The sequence below is a fragment of the Diabrotica undecimpunctata genome, chromosome 4, assembly GCF_040954645.1.
Source record: "Diabrotica undecimpunctata isolate CICGRU chromosome 4, icDiaUnde3, whole genome shotgun sequence".
In the NCBI taxonomy this organism is placed as follows: Eukaryota; Metazoa; Arthropoda; class Insecta; order Coleoptera; family Chrysomelidae; genus Diabrotica; species Diabrotica undecimpunctata.
In genome coordinates, this window is record NC_092806.1 from 135,076,760 (window position 1) to 135,099,694 (window position 22,935).

General features: G+C 33.1%; 2 protein-coding genes across 2 annotated transcripts; one reads left to right on the forward strand and one right to left on the reverse strand.

Moving 5' to 3' along the window:
* Window positions 1-1,761: 1,761 nt before the first annotated feature.
* On the forward strand, window positions 1,762-10,403 carry LOC140440079 (gamma-interferon-inducible lysosomal thiol reductase-like). The gene is made up of 4 exons (XM_072530348.1): window positions 1,762-1,920; window positions 5,841-5,978; window positions 9,375-9,575; window positions 10,053-10,403. Exons 1-4 carry the CDS (start codon window positions 1,840-1,842, stop codon window positions 10,338-10,340), a joined length of 708 nt encoding a protein of 235 aa, XP_072386449.1. The 5' UTR covers window positions 1,762-1,839; the 3' UTR covers window positions 10,341-10,403.
* Window positions 10,404-18,299: 7,896 nt separating this feature from the next.
* Window positions 18,300-22,338, reverse strand: LOC140438964 (protein TAPT1 homolog). Its single transcript, XM_072528598.1, has 3 exons — window positions 21,770-22,338; window positions 18,766-18,926; window positions 18,300-18,472 (listed from the first exon to the last, which is right to left on the reverse strand). The coding sequence occupies exons 1-3, from the start codon at window positions 22,234-22,236 to the stop codon at window positions 18,300-18,302; spliced, it is 801 nt and encodes a 266-aa protein (XP_072384699.1). The 5' UTR covers window positions 22,237-22,338.
* Window positions 22,339-22,935: the final 597 nt, after the last annotated feature.

A 22,935-nucleotide genomic window follows, 5' to 3' on the forward strand; every position in this document is an offset into this window, starting at 1 on the left:
AGTTCGGATCTTTATTTGATTTAAGGATTGGCAGGACAAGAACAGTTCTTATTATATCAATTTCTGCATCGTTAAAAAGTAAATCATTGAAAATATCAAGTAATACATTTTTCGCTATATTTGGAAGTTTTGTAAGCATAGGATATTTAACATGTTCGTAACCCGGAGCAGTGTTAAAACTATTAGTTAGGGCAAAGTGATGTTCTTCCCGTGTAAATGAATTTAAAAGAAAGTGACGTGAAGTTATATGAATATTTTGAATTTCTATAGCAGTTTTAACTGATGGTGGTGGGAAGTATAATACTTCGATTATACTTCCTTTTCCGTGCTTTATTCCAAACATTTTTAGTAGGCATATTTTTATTTAAGGATAAACACCAGTTTTTCCAACTTTCTTTCGCTTTTAGTTTTAGAACTTTTTTTTAGTCTATACTTCCTGACATCGTACATAATTAGCGAAACTAGAGTTAATTTTATATGTTTTTAAAGCATCTTTACTGTCAGAAATAACTTGTTCACATTCAAAATCTCACCAAGGAGGAGGTGGTTGTATATCATCCACAATTGGTTGTAATGAAAATTACATTTTATAGTTGATTTTGACGTTTCGATGACGTTTTGCACCGAAAATCGTTTTCAAAGAGATTATTTTAAAATAATGTGCTGTTATTGTGTTATAATGCGCTGTTAAAATAATGTACTGTTTCCCAGAATGGCATCGGCGCGCGGCGGTTGACTTACTCGGCCTCGATCTTGTAGACATACAGCCATGCTTTAAGTTAATAATTCTGAGTGTGATATTTTATCGCTCAGCATGATATCAAATTATGATTATTTTGTGTGTTTATGTACTATGTGATGTGTTTATGTATTGTGTGTTGTAGATGTATTATATTATGATTGTAGATAATGTGTCTCTAACTCTCTATTAAACCGCTAATGTTAGATGTTCTTGTTGCTAACTTCTTGTTCTATTATCGGCAACCAGAGCTTACTACATTCTGCTAAGGTGTTTACTACACATTTTTTTTTTTTTTTTTTTTCATGAAGTAAGATGAGAGCTACTTCTTTGATTTTTATCTTTTCATGTCTGTTTCTTTCATTGACTATTGATCCCTCTTTCCACTGTACTATGTGCTCATTGTCTCAGACATGTTGACATATCCGATTAGCGGTGATTTGTTGAAGTCTCTGTTTTTGATGTATATTTCATGTTCGTTTATCCTAACATTTAGTGGTCTTCTGCTTTCTCCCACATAATAATTGTTGCATTCACAAGGTTCTTATAAATGCAGTTCTTTGATCTTGTTTGTGTTTTGTTTGTTTATTCGTTTTTCTTTATTCCAATTAGAATGTAATGTTTTTACTTAGAACGGTGCTTCAGGTTTGTTGCTGTAAAAATATTTATCAAGAATAAGTGGGAGTGGCTATACTAAACATCGTTACAAGTATCTCATGTATCATAGATAATGGTAATATATCTATATTAATTTTATTCTCCAAATGCTCGGAAGATGCAAATTACACCTGATATCATCAGTTTTATTTTTATGATATTAATTTCTGATTAAGATAGAGATATTTTAGAACAGAAGATTAAAATTAAAATAAATTGATCCTTCACTATCACTTAACAATGTGTTCAGTATTATCTCAAAATATAAAAATAATGTGAAGAAGATTTCGTTGAAATTTTAATACTCTTCATTTCAATGGTCCTTAATGTACTCAAGTGTTTGTGTCTATTATCTTAATGATTATATTCTGATCTTTATGATATGTATCTAATACTAAGAAGTGACAGCTCAATATACTATAAAAAGCAGTCTTACTGAAGTAATGATAATATTAACCAAGATGTTTCTATCAAAATTGGTATTGTTCTTCGCAGCCACAGTGTGCGTGTCGTCCAGTGTGCAGGTAAAAATTAATATCAGTCAACATTTTCAATATACTTTTGGACTTTGTAATATGATTTTATTATATATTATTATATATGTATATATATATATATATATATGTATATATATATATATATATATATATATATATATATATATATATATATGTATATATATAGATGTTTCTATCAAAATTGGTATTGTTCTTCGCAAACACAGTGTGCGTGTCGTCGTGTGTGCAGGTAAAAATTAATATCAGTCAACATTTTCAATATACTTTTGGACTTTGTAATATGATTTTATTATATATTATTATATATGTATATATATATATATGTATATATATATATATATATATACAGTCGACTCTCCGAGGGACTCTTAAAATATCGAATTATTGAGTGTTTGAAATATCAAATGGTTCGAAATTTTTGAGAGAAAATAAATTAAACTTCGAATTATTAAGTGTTGATCAATTATTATTTATTAACTGCTATTCTATAACGAATGTACCTCTGAACAAAAGTTTAGAGGTACATTCTTGTACATATATGTATGTATTCATAATGTGAATTAATCAATCTTTCGAAAGATTTATATTATACTGGTTTGCTTCAAAGCACATTGCTGCTGCTCAGACTGCTCAATAATTTTTTTTAAGAGAAAAAGTGCCCAAAATGCTTTTTCATCACTTTCGTTCTATAGACGGAAGGTTTGTAAGATATCGAATGAGGATCTTGCTTCCTTAACTGACACCTCTGCCAAAGGTTCTGATGTATCGTACTTATCTTCATCGTTACTTTTTTCATTCGTATATGTCGCAGATAAAATTTCGCCGTTGGTTAGTGAACCTGAGACAGCAACATCTTCATCCACTTGAACAAGGTCAGAAAAACTCACACCACTGATGTCAACTAATGGTTCTATTGCTGGTTCTTCATCATCCATAAGTATTGGAAGATTTTCCTGATCTTCTTTTAAGAAATCGGATTTTTTTAATCAGTTGAGAATTGTTAGGGGTGTTACAGTTTTCCATGCTTTGTCAATCAGTAAAATAGCTATCAGAACCATGATATTTGCAGTTAGCTGATTGTCGAGAGATTCTAAAACGGGCTTAACAACTTCTTTGCGATAGAATGTCGTAAAATTATGGATGATCCCTTGGTCCAATGGTTGCAGTTTGGAAGTTGTATTTGGCAGAAGGAAGTAGAGTTCCACGTTGGACAATGTAGGAGGACTGTTGTGGACAGTGCAATTGTCTAAAAACAGTAAAATTTTCCGCTTTTGCCGTTTCATGTCCCCATGAACTGTTAAAAGCCAATTGTTAAAAAGTTCTGTCATCATCTAAACTTTAAAACTGTCAACCTCTCTTTACTATGTTTTCCTCCATGACCTTTTTCATCTTTAAAAGTAAGCGTCTTGTCCGGTAAACATTTGAAAAATAGGCCAGTTTCAACAGTATTAAAAATGTCTCGGGCATGATAGTTTTCAATCAAGGTCTTTAATTTACCGTGCCAATCTAAGCAAACTGCATCATCAACATTTCCACTTTCCCCACAAACTTTTTAAGCACAACTTCATTACTCTTTTTGAAATTTGTAAGCCACCCTTCACTTGCCGCAAAGTTTTTGATGCTTAGAGTAGACGCGAACTCTTTTACTTTTTCCTTTAACTAGTTTTCGCTAATAGATACTTTTTGTCCTCTACACTGTCTTAGCCAAATAGCCAGATTTTCTTCCAGACGAGGAAATTTACCTTTAGTAGTTCTTTTCCGTACTCCAGCAGTTTGAGCAGCATTAATTTTCTTCTTGTGCTTTATTATGGTTGAGAGAGTACTCGAGTAGCCTTTATGTTGTGGCTGTGTCAGGTCTTGTTTCTGAGCCATACGTCATTATTGGTCTTACACTGGCTTTATAAATTCTTGACTTAATCTCAGTGTTAATATGTCTGTTTCTCCCTATAGTACTATTAAGGCATCCTGTCAGTCTATTTGCTTTTTGTACTTGATCTCTTACTTTTTTGTCCAGGTCTTCATAGCTTGACAGTGTAATTCCAAGGTATTTTATTTTCATTACTTGTTCAATACTGATGCCATCAATTTCTATTTTACATCTGATTGGTTCTTTTCTGATTACTAGGGTTTTAGTTTTCTGAGATGAGATTGCCATACTAAATTCTTTTGCTCTTATGTTAAATCTGTGGACCAGTCTTTGCAGAGTTTCTTCATCTTAAGCTATCAATATTGCGTCGTCCGCATAACAGAGTATTTATACTTCTTTGCTTCCCATTCTGTATCCTCTTTCTTTGTTAACGGTTTTGATGATTCCATCTGTCTTATTCCGCTACCTATTTATATAGGTTATGTAAGTTGTCCATCTATTCTGACTTTAATTTTATTGTTTTGGTCTATGTTGTCAATAGTTTTTATTATATTTAGGGGAACTTTCCTATTATACAGAAGATATATTACATCTTTGAGTCTTACTCTGTCAAATGCTTTCTTTAAGTCGATCAGACACAGCAATTCTGGTCTATTATACTCTAGTGCTTTCTCAGTAATTAGCTTTATGGCGAATATTGCATCTGTACATGATCTTTGGAGTAGTATTTAACAAGTTTACACCTCTGTGGTTTTCTGGTAGTTTTTTATCTCATTTATTGAATATTAGAATTAGTTCCCTCATTCTCCATTCTTTCGGTATTTTATTGTGTTTTATAATTGCATTAATTAATGTTAATAATTGTTCTATCATTGCTGCTCCACAATAATTCAGTAATTCGTTTGGTATTTCGTCTTTACCTGCTGCTTTTTTGTTCTTCAGCTTTTAAATTATTTTACGAACTCTCAGTATACTTATATTAAGTTCTTCATTTGTGGTAATTTCTGGTGTTTCCGATTCTAGCGTCATTTGTTTTTCTTCTGTATAGAGCTTTTTTAGGTAGTCAATCTGTGTATTCTTTTCTATGTGGTTTGGTTCTATTACTCCCTTTACCTCCATTCTTTCACTTTTTATAAAGCGCCATATTTCCTTTGGCAGACCAAAAAAATCATGTTCCGTTTCTTTCGAAAAGCGTTACCAGTGATCATTTTTTATTTTTCTTACATGTGCATATGTTTCGTTTGTTATTGTCTTGTAATTATGATATGGCTCTTGTTGTTTTGGTTGACGTGCATTTCAGGTAAGCTTTTATCGCTTTGGGAACTTTGAGGGTCATTTGAGGCTCATATTACAAAATTAATTAGAATGTTACAGGGTGTTTGATAACTAGTAGAAGACCAAACTTATTTTGTTTTTTTTTTTAATGGAACACCCTGTATTTTATTTTATATTAGAAATCTCTTTCACTTCTCTATTACAACAATATAAAGTTCCATTATGTTATACAAATTCATAACCAATTTTATATGAAAATAGTAATAAATTCAACTCCCTATATAATTAAAAAGAAGCACAAAAACAATAATCTATTACTGTCACATTTTTTTGTTGATTGTCAAAATTTTCATAAATGATTGATATTGCTAATTTTCTTTATATCGAATATAGGTTGAGTCAAAATGCAAGTATATTATTTTCTCAGTAATTTTAAATAGAAAACCCTGTATTTTATGTACTATATAATACACAATCTCATTATTTAATATGATATAAATAAACTTTTAACTGAAATTAATTTGTTTAAAATGCAGTGTTGCCCCAGATGCCATGAGATTCTTGTAGTGTTTCATCTGGTTTCCTTTAATGCAGTTTATACTTTATTAGATGATTATGTTTTGATTCTCTTAAAAAAATTTTATTTGATTTTGGGAGATTTAAATAAAATTTAATTTATACCTAACTCAACCTAATCTATGTAATAGGTTCTTTTTTACAATTATCTACAAATTTGCTTTGTTGCGTATTTGTATCACCCATTTTATTTAAATTATTGTTTCAGGAGGCTGATCTGACTCTTACCCTGTTTTATGAAGGTTTGTGCCCTGGTTGTCATGAATTTATCCTAACACAGCTATATCCTTCATACGAGAAATTGGCAGATAGCTTAAAATTGGACCTGGTTCCCTTTGGATGGAGTGTAAGTGAAAGTATTTGTTTAAAGAGTAGATAATAATGAGCTTATAATATAGGATTTTTCCAGCTTTAAATCAGTGGTGACCCATGAGGTAGTGCCAAAGAGCTATGGCACTATCTTATATTTATGCAGAAACATATTTTTTTATCTTTAAATCGTCTTAAATACCTGTTAATTTTTGTGTGTTTTTCTTTTTATCTTCATAAATTAAATAAAATCTAGCAACTGTGTGCGTAATACAACCTCCACCACCTACAACGGAGGTTATTCAACGGGATAATCTTATGCCATTGTCATATGGCACGTATAAAAAGAGAAAGATTTTAGGAGCATTCTATGTAAGTGATACAGATAGAGCTATATTGGATTTTTAATAATACCGTCAGTAGTTCGCTAAGAAGAAAAATAGGGATTTCCATGTTGGTCTATGAGATATTGCATACTATAGTATTTTGACGTTTTTATTGACATATTGCATGTAGTATTTTTTGTGTCATATTTGATTAATATTAGTTTTTATCTTTTCACATTTTTATATCTATCCTCACACTGAACTTTTTTATTATCTGTAACAATCCATCTGTTATGACATCACTTTCTTATTTCTGTGATGATCTTGTCCATCTGTTTTTAACGGCTCATATTTATTGTCTATACCATATCTTATATCCCTACTTTTAAGAGTTTAAATTATGTCTGACATCGAGCTTTTTTTCATCTTCATTTTGTGTTTGGAAAGGTTTTATCTTTCGGTTCATTCCAAGCAGTTTTTTATTAATAACTAACAAGCATTTCTTAAAAATAGTTCTTATGATTTCTAATTCTTTATTTAGACATCTCAGCTCTTCGATATTGATGACTCTTTGAACCTGTTGTGTTTTCAATATCCTTTTATAACACGAAATTGCGAACGGTTCAATTCTCTTTATGGGTTTTTCCTTATGTGTTCAACTTTTCGTTCCGTATCTCAATGTGGAAAATACTTAACATCTTAAAACTCCCAGATTGTTCCCAGAAATTTGTACACATCAATATTTGTACGCAATCTATTGACGTGACCTGATGATGACCAGAAAACTGTAGTGGTCGAAAGAGGTCGTCGCTAGCTAAATAAATAGATTGCGATTAAATCTGTAATTTAATTCTACAACTCAGTTTGAAATGGACTCGAATGACCACCCAATTCATGATCTATATTTGGGTTTGGTCTATCATAAGGGTTATCTTTATTTAATTATCATTAAATTATAAATTTAGTTCTCTTATTTATTTCCAACTATCAAAATTAGAAAGACGTTATATCTAGGACACATAATGCACCATAGGGAATTTGAGTAGCTCCAGGTAATATTAGAAGGCAATATTGAAGGTAAAAGGGGCATAGGACGAAAAAAAAAATCTTGGCTACGAAAGATCAGAGATTGGACCCACACAAAAGGAAATGAATTAATTCATCAAGCCCAGATTAGAGAGAAATTTGCCATATCGATCGCCAACCTCAACAGAGAAGGCCCTAAGGAGGAGGATTTATTTCCAGTGCAAATTTAGTGCAATAATCAATGGAGTGGTTCACAAAATTTTTTAACGATTCAAAACTGTCGAAGAGTTTGATGTTGCTTATGAGTTTTCCATGTATAAATATTTTTTTAACTAGCTCAGCTCAATACGTTTTGTTTTGAATAAGATATTTTGATGAGCTATTATTTTTGTAACGTAATTCATTTAAAAATTTATACATAAACTCAGTTTCTACATTTTTTAATTATTAAATTGTTTTCTATTTATCGAGTTGAACGTCTGAATTAAGACACGAAATAGAAATCAGTTTTCACGAAGTAGAGATAGCCATAAATTCACTCAAAAATAAAAAGTCACCAGGACCAGACGAATAACAAACGAGCTTCTAAAACTTGGAAGAGAAAGAATAACCCTTGAGATGACAAAACTTATACAAACAGTAATATTGCACTGCAAGATACAAGACACATGGAGAAACAGTATAATGATACCAATGTTCAAGAAAGGAGATAAAGAAGGCACCAACAATTATAAAGGTATAAATCTACTGAACACCGCAGTTTAGCTTACCACAAAAGTCCTAACCAACAAAATCAATAAAATAACAACTTTATCAGATGAACAACAAAGATTCAGATTCGGAAGATCCTGCGTTGACGCCGTATTTGTGCTAAGACAAATCACAGAACAGGCAATCGAGTACAATAAACAAGCATATCTATGTTTTATAGACGTGACAAAGGCTTTCGGTCGCATCCAATTTGAAGACGTCATACACCTAGAGTATAAAAGAAACATACCAATCAATATTATACAAACCATCGAAAACATCTACTTCCATAATCGAATACAGGCAAAGATAAATGAAAAACTGAAATAGTGTATATCAGTACAAAGCCGAGTCAGACAGGGTGACTCGTTAGGCCCACTTCTCTTCAATATAAAAATTGACGAAATAATACAAGCAGTACATAAAGGTTATGGTTACAGAATGGGGAACAAAGAGATCCAAATATTATGTTATGCAGACGACGCAGCATTAATCGCCGAAACAGAAGACGAGCTCCAAAGATTAACACACATCTTCAATACAACAGCCAAGAAATACAATATAATACTATCAGCAGAAAAAAACCAAATGTTTGACAACATCCAAATACTCACTACGATGTAAAAATGTAAAATCGAAATTGATGGGAAAATAATAAAGCAGGAAGCAAGGTTTACATATCTGGGAATAGATATAACTAGTTACGGAGATGTTGGAGAAGAAGTACGACAGCAAAGCTTAAAAGCAAGTAAAGCGGCGGGATCTCTTAATGATACAATCTGGAAGAGCAAACACCTAAGAAAAGACACAAAAACAAGAATCTATAAAGCAGCAATTAGACCAATATTAACATACACGGCGGAGACAAGACCTGACACATCTAAAACGAGACCACTACTGGAAACAACAGATATGAAAATACTCAGACAAATATCAGGGAAAAGTCTGTTGGATAGGGAGAAAAGCGAAAACATAAAAAGAGGATGCAATATAGAAGACAAAAATGGATGGGTGACAAAACAGAAACAGGAATGGAACGAACATATTAGTAGAATGGCAGAGGATAGAATAGTACGAATAGCACGAGATAAGTCACCAACTTGGCAGACCAAGAAATAGATGGTGCGATAATTTAAACAATTTAGGAGGCTAATATTGAAGAAGAAACGGGTTTTAAAGCCTACATACAAGAAGGAAGAAGAAGAGTTGAATTTTTTCCACTATTTTTTCTGAATATCGTATTCGCCGAGATAATATTGAATACTACTTATACACAACACAATTCTCAAATCAATTTGCATATTTTACTAAACTGTCTTTCTCGTTTGTAGCAATCTTCACGTAGCGCTGATGGAAAAGTGACATTTGATTGCCAGCATGGTGACGAAGAATGTTATATTAACAGAATCCACGCTTGTGTTCTTGATCAAAATCCATCTTCATTAGACTTCGTTACTTTCATATATAAACATTTATCTGCCACTGACGAACGCGATCGCAACGAGCGACAAGAATTAGAACTGGCCAAAAAAGTAAGTATAGTTTCATTAGCTGAGTTTGCTAAAAGTTTATTTCGGGATATGTATAAGTAGAAGTGAAGTATTGCCAATTAAAATATATTAACGAGGTTAATTTTATATTTTATTGTAATTAGAACTGAATATGAATAAGTTCATATTTATGACTATAAGTGCTGAACATTATAAACGGAAAGTTACTAAGAGGCCTCATGAAAAACCTCATTTCATCATTCTTTTCATCATTCTCATCATTTTTTGTGAAAGTTGTACGGAAAATTAATAATAAAATTTCTTAAAAAGAATAATTAGTTATAATGATTTAAAATTCGTTTAATTCACAAAAAATGTCAAAATATCACTTTAGTTTACATAAAGCCTAAATATTAATGGCCACTTCTTAGTAAACTAAAACTCATCCAATCAACTTTTATTACAATCGTCAACTCTAGTATAGCTTTGATATTATTTTATTAATTTAATTATTTGCAGTTGTTGCCAAGCAGCATTTCCTGGGATAACGTTAATGAATGTTATCATGGTGACCGTGGAACTGAACTTTTATTATCGTATGAAGACAGACAAGCAAAGCTTAATCCTGAGTTACCTTGGGTACCAAATATAAGATTTAATGGCGTCTATGATGCAGATATCGAAGATCAAGCTATGATAGATCTTACATCTACTGTTTGCAAGTTACTAAAAGATAATAAACCAGACGTTTGTAAAGATCATGTGACAAAAACTCATCCAAAAATGATTAAAAGTAATAAATGTTAAATAAAATTTTTATTGAGAGTTAATTCACTTTTTCTTAACAAATAAATAATACTGGTAAAACGACGTTTTTCTTTTTTATAACTTTATGGATCCTTTACATTAATTTTATCATTTTAGCCCAAATAATTCATATTCAAAAATTATATGTTTCGAATAACCGGATCAATATTTAAACACTGAAAAAGTCATATTTTACGCATAAATAACTTCTTCAGTTGCAGATAAAATTCGTGGTTTTATTGAAGTTTTCACAATGTTGTAATTAATTTTTTTATAAAAGGCTTTTATTGAATTCCCGCCTAGTTAAATTTCTTCTTTAATTTATTTAAATAATTCTAAATATATTTTTTAGTGGAAATATAAATCGGAATTCGTTATTATGAAGCCAAGAGGCATTTTTGTAAGAACATTCCTTTTTGTTTGGTAGTAAACAAAAAGCAAGTGGAATATAATATCCATTTCCAATACATGCATTGTGAATAACTGCAAGAAATGATCTAGACAGTAGATGGATATACTATTGATACGTAATTTGCTACTTTTGCAAAGACGGGTAACATTTGTTAGAAACGAAAGCACGATAATTTCTTCAATATCGTCGGTAATGAAGACAAAATTTTTATCTTTTATTGTCTTAACACGTTTATTGCCAAGTACACCCATGGGTGTATTTTAAGGTTTTGTAGAGTTGCCACATAAACATATGCGATCAATGTAACGTCGGCAATATTCCGAATAGAATAAAATTTCGTAGACATGTTAAATGAACATTATACTAAACATTTGTAATGCGGGTTGCTGACAGCAAAGGCTGAGAGAACGATATCATCTCAGTTGGCTTCTGGCACCCTAACTGCCGGACTTGTGTGCATTAAGTCATAATGTAAACAGACAAATGTCAGTTTTTTGTGTTTAAGTAGTGTTATTGTTTTAAATAACATTGTTGACATTTTTCGTTATATTACTGTTGTTTAAAATCGTAAAGACAATGAGTAGTGCAGAGAGATCTTCAAAGAGACAATAAGGCTTTCTCAAAAATTATCAAAATATGAGCGCAAGCGTACTCTAAAAGATTGCGACATATTTAGAATCTGAAGAGGAGGATAAATATATGCAAGATCCAGCGGTGAAGAATATTCAGACAACAGTGATGAGCGCTGTAGGTACTGATGACGATTATGAATTGGAACATTTGACAGAAGAATTAGCAGATTAAACAACTCCGCAAGTTGAAATGTCGGTGCTACTACTTCTGGTAGAAACTCTCCTACGTGGGTAGATATAGAAGAACTACAAAAGCTTGAATTTCGTAGCCGTCGATCATTCTTGGCAGTAACAATCCAATTGATTTTTTCACATTGTTACTTGATGAGCATTTGCTGGAACTGACTGTTACAAACACTAACGAAAATGCTGTAACCATCTTGACATCTGAAACTGAAATCTGAACGATCTGAAAACATAATAAAACAGAAGTCTCGTATTACCTCCTGGAAGGAACTGACTGTGGAAGAATTAAAAACTTTTATTGGATTATTATTGTTAACAGGTACCTGACATTGTTAACAGGTAGTTTTGAAATTTCATGGTTATGCAATACAAATGTTTTAATTTATTTTAGGTATGATATAGCTCTCAAGATTTTCGGACTACTGGTCCACACACAGGTTGTTCAAAACTAATTTTTCGACGTACATGTCCAAAAACAGATTTTTAATAATTATGCGATGCCTTCATTTTTCACCAAATGATATTAATAATCAAGATCGATTACGCAAAATATGTCCTGTAGTGGATCATTTCAATATCAAAATGAAATAAATTTAAACTCCAGGTAAATCCCTTTCTTTAGATGAATCCATGATGTCTTGGAGAGGAAGACTTATATTCCGGCAATATATACAAAATAAACGTCATAAGTATGGTATTAAACTGTACATGTTGACAGAACCTGATGGATTGGTTCACAATTTTATCGTTTACAGGGGATGAAACCAGCGGTACTGGTCACACAGAAAAAGTGGTATCGAAGTTGTTAGAGGAGAAATGCAATCTTGGAGATTCGGTATTTATGGACAGGTTTTATAATAGCTATGAATTGGGACGAAAACTGAGTACAAAAGGAACCTACAGAAACATTACACAGAAATCGAAAAAGTAATCCAGTGCCTGTTGTATAAAAAAGATTACAAAAAGGAGAGAATAAATCCGTATTTCGCAACGGAGTTCACGTGGGCAAGTGGAAGGATAAAATAGAGGTATTATACTTAACTACGGAATTTGGTAATACAATGACGGAAACCACCAATAAACGAGGTCAAGTAATGTTGAAACCTACAGCCATTTATGAATATAACAAACATATGTCCCTCATTGACCGTCAAGACCAAATGGAAACCTTTGCGTTGGTATAAGAAATTGTTTATTTATATACTGCAAATATTGTTACGAAATTCACTAATTTTATACAATAATTATTTAGGACAACCAAGAAAGTCGCTATATAATTTCTTACAATTAATTTTGAAGACTACGTTGCCAAAGGGTGGTGTTGAAAATAAAACTAAAATTGCTCTTGGAGAGCACAAATTGGAAAAAATAGAGAGATTTAAGTGTTGTATTTTTTGTTTTTTAACGCCATATCGTCAAAAATTACTGTAAATTTGACTTACACCCATGGGTGTAATCGGCATTTCTAATGAAATTTGCATTAGAGTTGCCGGTTACACCCATGGGTGTATTTTTCTTAATGATGTTTTTATTCATTGTAAACATTCAATATAAAAATCAGAAAAAAAAGGTGGGCGGCACAGCTGATGCACAAGTAATTATCTGGTTACAATGAACGTGTTAATAGTCATTGTTTTTATAGATGCAATAGCGTTTGTTCTACTTTTTAGTATAACTAGTTTTTCTTCTGTTCCTATAAATAGTGTTGCGAATATAGTTAATGTCTTTGACTTTACTGAACAGGATTTTCTCTTAAAACAGTGTGTATTATCTTGCAAGGCTTCTCACTCTCACAAATGGTATCGGCTGCTTTACTTTTAACAATAACACTCACTATCTGCCTATTTAGTTTTTTCAATTGTTTCTCATGGGTATAATCAACTTTACGGCACTGGGAGTACAAATTTTAGCTTTACAGGAGCAATTCGTACATCTCCAACACACTTCACCACTTTTTAACTATTTATACCACATTATATTTATACTACAGGTTTTCCACGTTCGCTTAAAACGTTTAGAGCATTCCATAATGTTTTGCTGGTAAGTAGTTATTACAAAATGAAAGTGAAAATAAATTTAAACTTTCTTAAGCTCAAGCTGGTTTTCTCAGAAATTATAATCCCCTGCTCGGCGACCAGGTGAGTGGTTTTATTAAAGTACCGTAATTAGCATTGGTAGAAATTAAGAGAAATTACGTAGCAGGAAAGAGCAAGCCAGAACAGCATTTACTAATATGACAACCTTGCTAAACAACAGCAACCTCAACTTAACGCTTCGATATCGCTTTGTAAAATGTTACGTTTACTCCATAGTGTAGGATGTGGTCCAGGTGTAGAAACCTGGACCATAAAGGCAATGAGATGAACCGATTGCAGGCCTTTGAAATGTGGGTATTTAGAAGACTACTTAAAGTTCCCTGGACAGATCACACAACAAATGTCGAAGTATTAAATCGAATGGGCAGAGAACGAAAATTGTTCTACCAATAATAAAAAGAAGAAAAACTGCTTATCTGGGTCATATATTTCGAAATTCCAAGTACCAGTTCTTAAAGCTTATTATGGAAGGGAAGATAGAAGGAAAACGGGACATCGGAAGAAAGAAATACTCATGGCTTAAAAACATAAGGGATTGGACAAACCTCAATGCTCATGCACTCTTTAGAGCCACACAAGACCGAGAGGAGTATGCCATAATTGTCGCCAACATCCACTAATTGGATAGGATATAAGAAGAAGAAATTAAGAGTAGCTTTATGTTCTAGTACCTGCTCAGGGACGAATTTACAAATCATCTACCTCTAGATGCTTCACGACAATACTTTAGTTAGATATGAAATTCAGCGCTCCAAGAGATTTGCATCGGAACTAATTCAAGCGGGAAATTTAATTTTGGTGGAAAAATTTAAATAAAGTGTAAAATATTTAAATATAATTTGGTATATTTGAGAAAAAATTGCATTTGAAATTTTATAATGTGCAAATTATTTTTAAATTCAAATATACACAATACCATTTACGAAAAAATAAGACAAAATATAATTTATCTATTTATTTAATACATGTAAAACAACTTTGTATATATATTTAGAATACAATCGAAATATGCTTTATTACCACTGAAAATTGTACAATTTTATGGACAAAGCTTACAAAAAGTCTGAAAAATAACAATTTAACATTTACTGAAATTTCATAAATCGTCAATACCACAAAATAAAAGATAATACAATACACAATATATTGCAAAATTTAAATAAATTGCAAATTGCATAGTTTAAGTTGCTGCATGTGATACTGAAATATATATTTATACAAATACTTTAGTTACTTGTACATAAAGCTATTCGTTCAGAAACTCTTCTACTGAATAACATGGTCTTTCAGATAGATAGGTTTTTGTCCTTTTACGGAACTTAAGGAAAGAAGTTGAAAATTTAAGTTGCAAAGGGAGATGATTGTACAATTTTTTTACTGAATATAATATAAATTTCTTTACTAACTCAGTGGACGGGTTCAGTAAATACAAATCAAAGGTTGAATTTCTGATGGAGTAGTCATGATTAGGTTCTGCTGGAAAAACATGTAGGTGTTTACGAATTAAGCAAACACTTTCTAAAATATATACAGAGGGAAGAGTTAAAATCCCGTGATTTTCGAAGTAGCTTTTTCAATATGGTATTCTACTGAGGCCAAAGAGATAATGTATTGCTCTTTTTTGAAATTTAAAAACAACATCAGATTGGGGCAGCTGTTCTAAAACCCCAAAAAAGAAGACCATATCGAAGATGAGACTCGAACAAAGAAAAATATGTTATTTTGGAAGATGCTAAACTGATTTCCTTCGAAACCGATCTTATTGCATAGCAAGCTGAGGCTCCTAAGAAATTAGAAATAACTTCAACTAACACGTTTTTAATTTGAGGGGTTTTTGCACCACCTCTGTTACAAAATTTGTATGAAATAGATGATTTCTACTGTTTTCTTAGACCTCTTACCATAAAAACTAGAACATGATCTGCTATATATGAATCTCTGTCATCTCCCATGTCTTCAAAATCATCTATACACATACTATGCTCATTGAAACGAAGACTTGGCATAATCGCCATTTCATCAAATATTACAGCTTTATGCTTATCAATTTCTTCCATTTTTGATATTGTTGCTTTTAGTGACTAAAATATTAACTTATTAATTCCTGGGCCCCCAATAATTTGAGCCAGAAGTTTGTTTAATGATGACTTACTGGGTAAGATAAATAGATTGGAAAGAATACTATATGAACGAGCACTTTGTTTTTATAAAGACAAAGTTAAACATTTCTCATTAGGAGTAAATCGTCTTAGCTTTTTTGCTTTACAGCTCTCTCTGTACTGAATTTGAATTAGCATAGCTGCCATTCTAAGAATGATCAACCAATTTATTTTCTTTATAAAACTCTTTAGCTAAAAAACAGTCTGTGGTTAAAAGACTTTTTACTATTTCTTTCTAACGAATATTTATGGTGTAGTTGTTTTAATGCTTCATATATTTTTTTCTTTTTAGCGGTAATTGTACTTCCTGATATCTTACACTGCTGCAATATTTTCAGCGGTGTAATATTCTTAAGAGAAAAACCTAAAAGTAAATGTGATGTTAATTTATTTATTCAATACTTACAAGGCAAAATCTATTCATTATATTAACCTTCGCGTAGTGGCATTACTGCGTGAGAGACTTAGTAGATTGTTTTTGATGTGAGTATTAAACAATTTATTGTAAGTTCTAGAATGTTTCAGTACCTTTATATATCTTTGTTAGATTTTAGCAATAGGAGATTGTGAACACAGGCAAGCTCCTATTTCTAGTTTTTAGAACCAGCTGGTCTATAATACGGAGGCAACTAAACTTATAAAAAAACTCTAGTATCACTATCCGAAGGTTAATCAAACTGTTAATTTTATAATTAATCATATTAGAGAATGTTTACAAAACTGCTGATGACAATAAAAAATATAAAATTTTAACTACAATTACCTTTTAATTACTTACTCTCATCAGTTTGTACAATTAAAATCTCTTCGTTTTGTAACTGCATAATTGTGGTCTGCAACTAAAAATGTCATCAAATAGTAACCAATTAGAAAATTATTAATTATCTTCCCCATACTTACTATAATGGCGTATCTCAAATGATTGAAACATGTGTGTAGATTGTGCATCTCTACTTTTTGAAGAACTTTAAACGAAAACAAAAAGTTAATATAATAATTTATACCATGATTCACTCCAAGTAAAATAATTTTTATTAACTACATATCAGGGTTACTTACTTTCTGTTACATTTGCTTCCGCACACAACATTGAAATCAATTAGCTATTTGTTCTCGGGATTTGCATTTTGGTACAAGCTTCCATGTAGAAGCAAACTTATCTTCAAAGTACCTGTGGCATATTCGTTGTAGTGGAATTGTGGAATTCAACATAGCTAAATTAGGATTTTTTATAACACTAAGCCACTTCCTAAACCGTATAATGTCTATATAAAGATTTGTATCGATACTACAAACGACATTTACTTTAGTTTGACCTTAAGCTACCTGCGTAAAACGTCTAGTTCTTAGTGGTCTGTGAACGAATTGAGGGCAGACTAGTAAAACTGCAGCCATAGAAGAAACTGCCGCTCTGACTCGGACACCGATTTCAACCGTTCGATAAATCATTAATAATCCAATACTTCTAAAATCTAAAAGAAGTGACAGTGGTGTTTTTAGGAAGTTTGATAGTGCGGGTGAACACATAATTCGCCGTAAAGTGTACGTTATGTATAAAGAACAATTGGTGCCGGGATTAGGCAATCTACATAATCAACTCAATGCAGATGACACTGGAATTAAGTGCAGTAGAACAAGTTTGTGGAAGTGTTTGCGGCGCATAGGATTTCTTCTCTTCTTGATGTGCCTATCCGTTACGAATGTTGGCGATCATCATGGCAATCTTTATCTTATCTGCAGCAGCGCGGAAAAGCTGCACAGATGTTGTATTGAACCAGATTCTGAGGTTCTTTAACCAAGATGTTCTTCTTCTTCCTGGACCTCGTTTTACAAATATTTTTCCTTGCAGGATGGCTTAAAGGAGAGCATATCTGGATTCATTTCGCATATGTCCTAAGAACTGTAACTTTCGAGATTTGATGGTGGTCAGTACTTCTCGATTCTTATTCATTCTTCTGGGGACCTCCTCATTTGTGACTTGGTCAGTCCACGGGATCTTAAGCACTCTCCGATATAGCCACATCTCAAATGCTTCCAGTTTTCTGCACATATCTTCGTTCAAGGTCCACGATTCGACACCATAAAAAAGGACAGAGAAGACGTAGCATCGCAGCAATCTTACTTTTGTATCAAGAGAGAGGTTGTGTGAAATAAACAAAAGGCATATAATTATGGAATCAGTAATAGATTCGACCGTTATTTGATGGAAGTTCAGTAGCAAATCATAACTTCAGTAGATTTCATGTCTTTAAAAATGACAAAACAAATACCAATCCGTACTTCGCAGTGGGTGAGATTCTCATTTGGTGAAGGCATTTTAAAAAGAGTACACAGTACGCATACGTTAAATGCCGACATTTTAACACATACCATATATTGCAGCTGTCGTAAAGGTAGTAGGTATAAAATTAAACGAAAATTATAAAAAATCAACAACTTTACTTTGGTACAAAAATAAACTCCCATAAATAAACTCAATTTTCATTCTCGATTTTGTTTAAATTAGGTTCAGACTCTGATCTCTTGAAAGTGTCTTCTGTAATACTATCTTGTGGAATAACGTCTTCGGGCAATTCGGATTTTATATTCGGAACACTTCTGGTAACATCCTCAGTGAGTGTTTCGATTTTAATGTCATCACCTTCCACTTTAAGAAGTTCTTCGTTTAGAGTTGCGTTCTTTAAATCCACGTTGCTGCGTATATTTCGTTGTATTTACTGGTGCTGGTGAATTAGAAAACAAAACTGAAGCAACGGAAATAGACCATCGAAGAAAAAGATCTAAAACTGAGATAAGTAGGTCAAACCAAAATCGATTTTTAAAAAACTTCCTGAGATTTCCTTTCAAAATTGGACATAAAAAGAGAAGAAATTGATTTTACATGAGCCACGCGCATACATGCAAAAGTAAAAATATTTCTGATGTATTAATTATATTTACCCAAATCTTTCGGAATTGGTGGTGCATCACGTTTCTCGTCCTTTTTATCATCAATCTCTTGAAAAAGCATAGTTGGTCGAAGGGTAGGTTGGTCTACGATAGGATGTAATGGACTAGTAGCTGTATCAGTCCGACTTCTGGTGACTAGAGGACTATTACATCTAAAAATTTTATATTGAATTTAAAAATTAATCCTACGTACTAAATTTTATATTACTTTAAATATTTTTTAAATATACACAGTACGATGTTATAACTTTTTTTGTTAGAAAGTCCATAAATTTAAAATAAATATTATTTTTTAATCGTTATGGTATATTATCTACAAAAAAAGCAGTAACGCAACGAGAAAATATTCTCATGGTACCAATATTAAGGGAATGATACAACATAAATAGTTTTTTAACAGTACATTGTTTTCTAAAGCTCTGAGGGTATAAATAAATGCCAAAAGGTCATAATCTCGATAAAAGGATGATCCAAAGATGCGCATAGTAGATCCACATGACATCCAATTGGACCGCCAACGCAGATATGGACCGAGTGATTGCCGGTATAATCAATTCCCCACTTATTGACCAACAGCTTCGGGCGGATAAGTTGGCTGTCTTGTGACCGGTGTTGAGAAGTAAATTCCAAAGGATAAACCAAATAAATGGAACGGAATAAGGACACCGAAGGTAATGAAAAATACTGTATTAAATATCCCCATGAGTCCCAAGAAAAATCATCATAGTAGCAACACCTCAACTCAAAAATGTTAATAATCATGGACATCGTAGTTCAAGATTCGACAAGAATGGAGAAACATATTACCATGAGGTCTATCATGTCGTAAATTATGATTCCCCCGTATTTTCTGTTTTAAAGAATACAAAAAGAAAAAGAGCTGTTAACTACAATAAAAACAGCCAAAATAGAATACCTCGGTCACATCATGAGACACAGCGAAAGATATGGATTGCTGCAAAAAATATTGCAAGCAAAAGTAGAAGGAAAACGAGGTCCAGGAAGACAAAGGATTTCCTGGCTGAAGAATCTACGTACGCAGTTCAACACAACAACGACAAATCTTTTCAAAGCAGAAATCTGCAAAATATAGATCGTCATGATGCTCGCCAACATCCGAAACGAATAGGCCCTAAGAGACGAAAAGTACTTTTAAAATTAAGGCGACGAAGAAATGCTTTCGGTACGGCGAATATGGCGGAGTTGGCAACCATTGATTTAAGGTATAGTATAAGACAACAACCCGCGGCGTCTGATCCAGAGTGGGTGGCCGCAAACAGCGTCGGACCCAGAATGGGCGGTTGAAACAAACACTCACCAACACATCTAGCCACCGTGGTTAGGCTAAATACCCCTGACGAAAATGTCAGTTGAAAACACGCAAATACCACACGTAAGTAGGAAATTTTTTCCAGAATCTTGCACTGATAAATTATCAGTCTGTCCCATGGATTCTGGGGGGGAGGGCAAATTGACAAAGACATAAAAAAGTTACCCGAATAAGAAGACACTTTATAAAGGAACATATAATGCACTTTCCCTGCTATCCGATGAAAGACTTACTGAACTTGGGTGCGAAATTTTCTTCTTAAAGTGCCCATCACGGCTATCTTTACTTTATTTATTGCAGCGCGGAACAGTTCAGTGGTAGTCGGGTGCGAAATAAGAAACATAAAGTGGGACATAGTCGGCCTCAGCGAAGTCAGAAGACGTGGCCGAACACTTAACTAAACTAAAATCAGGACGTAGTTTTTACCACGTAGGTGACGACAATAATTCCTTGGGATTTGGAACAAATGATCATCTACAGAGCATTAAAACGGTAATAGAAAGGACTGTAGAATACAATCGACCAATCGCTCTGGCTTTTTTAGATTTCCATAAAGCCTTTGACACGGTAGAAACACAAGTTGACAAAATCCTGAAAGAACTACAAGCATGCCACATTGACTACCGATATACAAGGTTAATTTACAATACATACAAGAACGCAACTATGTCGGTGAAACTACATAAAAACACGGATCATATCCCAATCGGCAGAGGAGTCCGACAGGGTGATACCTTATCGCCCAAACTGTTTACCGCAGTACTAGAATATGTTTGTAAAAAATTTGACAGGGAACTAACCTTCTAAACATTGACGGTAGAAGACTAACAAATTTGAAATTGGCAGACGACATAGTTTTGTTCCCGGTCAACCTCAAGGAGATATGTACAAATGGTACATGAACTTCAGTTAGCGTGTGCCAGTGTGGGTCTTAAAATAAACACCTCCAAAACAAAATTCATGACAAACCTAGTAACTAGCGGAAATATCAATATTGGAGACAACGAAATAGAGCTGGTGTAAAAATACATAAACCTTGGACAAGAAATAAAGATCACAAGAGACAACCAAACACGCGAACTACGAAGAAGACTAAACCTAGCATGGGCAGCCTATGGAAAACTCAAAAATATCTTTAAAAGTGATATGCCAATTTCTCTAAAAAGTAAAACATTTGACCAATGTGTGTTTCCTGTGATGACCTATGGTGCCGAAACTTTGACATTGACAGCTAAAACTTCTAAAACGCTGCAAATAGCTCATAGGAAAAGGTCAATGCTGAGTATATCACTTCGTGACCGAGTTAGAAATGAAAACGTAAGACGAAGAACAAGAGTTACCAATGTAATTTCCCGAATTGCCACAGTAAAACCGAACTTGGCCAGACACGTCGTCCGAATCAGTGATGAAAGGTGGACGAAGAGATTGCTTGAGTGGAGGCTGAGGTTAGACAAAAGAAGTAGGGACCCCCTACTCGTTAGACTGACGATCTCAAGAAAATTTCAAGAAATTGGATGAAAAGTGCTTAAGATAGAGCACAATGGACAAAAATAAGAGAGGCCTATGTCCAGCAGTGGACGCAAAGGACTGGATGATGATGATGATGATGATGACTATTAAAATTAAATGTTCCTACAACTTCCTATTCTTGTGTTATTAACTTACCTATTATTATTAGGAGAATTAAGGCTCTTATCCATCTTGTGCTGACTAATCAAATAACACGCCCTTGCTAATATTAATAAACTATTTAAAACCTTCAAAGAAGTCAAAAACAAAAATACAAAAAATAAAATAACAATAGAAGCTAAATCTTCTATATTAACGCAATCAAACAACACGCGAATTATAACGACGCCTAACGGCAACGGTATAAATCCCATGCGTCTGGCGACTAGGTCGCAATGATCAGAAAAGGCGTGTTTTTGTCTAGTTTGTGCAACGTCATACGCCAAACTGGTGGTGTAATCCCTGTACACGTCTAGGTTGAGTTCGTTGAACCTCGTTATGAAGGCATGCTTGATCCAATCGACGAACATTTCCGCCAAGACAATGAAGATGCAGTCCGGCAACATCACCCAAAAACGCTCCGATTTCCAGGAATATTCACGCATCGTTTGAAGGATCACCATGAACAGCAGAATACATAAGTGAAACCGCTCGCGTACGTCGCTGCAGGAAACTTGGAATAGGTTGTTGTTGAATTTTTTAAAAACGCTGCCTTTTAATTCTACGAACTAAAAAAATAAACATTATCCGATATTCAAAATATATATCAGTGAAGTATAAGTAATAGACTACCTAAGCTCTGACATCACAATGAGCGGGGGTTTTAAAGACATTTCTAATTTGTGTGTATTTGTCCCATAAGAAGTTGGAAATATTGGGTTTTTAATTGTTTGAAGAATAAATAAGGACTTTTGGTTATGAACATTCATTCTGTGAAGAATGAATGTTCAAATCAGAAAATACAAATCTGTATTCAACCCAGATGACAGGTAAATCCGTAGCCACTGATATTAAAGAAATAAAATCTTTCGTTGGCATTGAGCTGTTGATCGAGATGCATGCCTTCCTAATGCGATTTTTTGTCTCAATTATTCCGTTATGATCAACTAGCTGATTTGATGTTCCTAAAACGTTATCAGGCTCAAAAGAAACATTAATTTCGCAAACAATAAAGATGATAATGGAATCGACAGGTACTTTAAACTCCGTCCATTGTTGTAACATATACGCCAAAACTGCTTAGCAATTCCAGAAAAACAGCGTTTTTCGATAGATGAAATGATGGTTCCATATAAGGGAACACGAGCAGGAACTAGACAACA

Bases quoted from the DNA above. Each gene is read 5' to 3' on its own strand.
- LOC140440079 (XM_072530348.1), top strand. From the start codon at position 1,840: ATGATAATATTAACCAAGATGTTTCTATCAAAATTGGTATTGTTCTTC. The intron at 1,921-5,840 runs GTAAAAATTAAT...TTATTGTTTCAG, and splicing joins GCGTGTCGTCCAGTGTGCAG to GAGGCTGATCTGACTCTTAC. The intron at 9,576-10,052 runs GTAAGTATAGTT...AATTATTTGCAG, and splicing joins AATTAGAACTGGCCAAAAAA to TTGTTGCCAAGCAGCATTTC.
- LOC140438964 (XM_072528598.1), bottom strand. From the start codon at position 22,236: ATGGTGATCCTTCAAACGATGCGTGAATATTCCTGGAAATCGGAGCGT. The intron at 18,927-21,769 runs GTAAGTTAATAA...TAAAATTTTTAG, and splicing joins AATTCTCCTAATAATAATAG to ATGTAATAGTCCTCTAGTCA. The intron at 18,473-18,765 runs GTAAATATAATT...AACTTCTTAAAG, and splicing joins ACCAATTCCGAAAGATTTGG to TGGAAGGTGATGACATTAAA.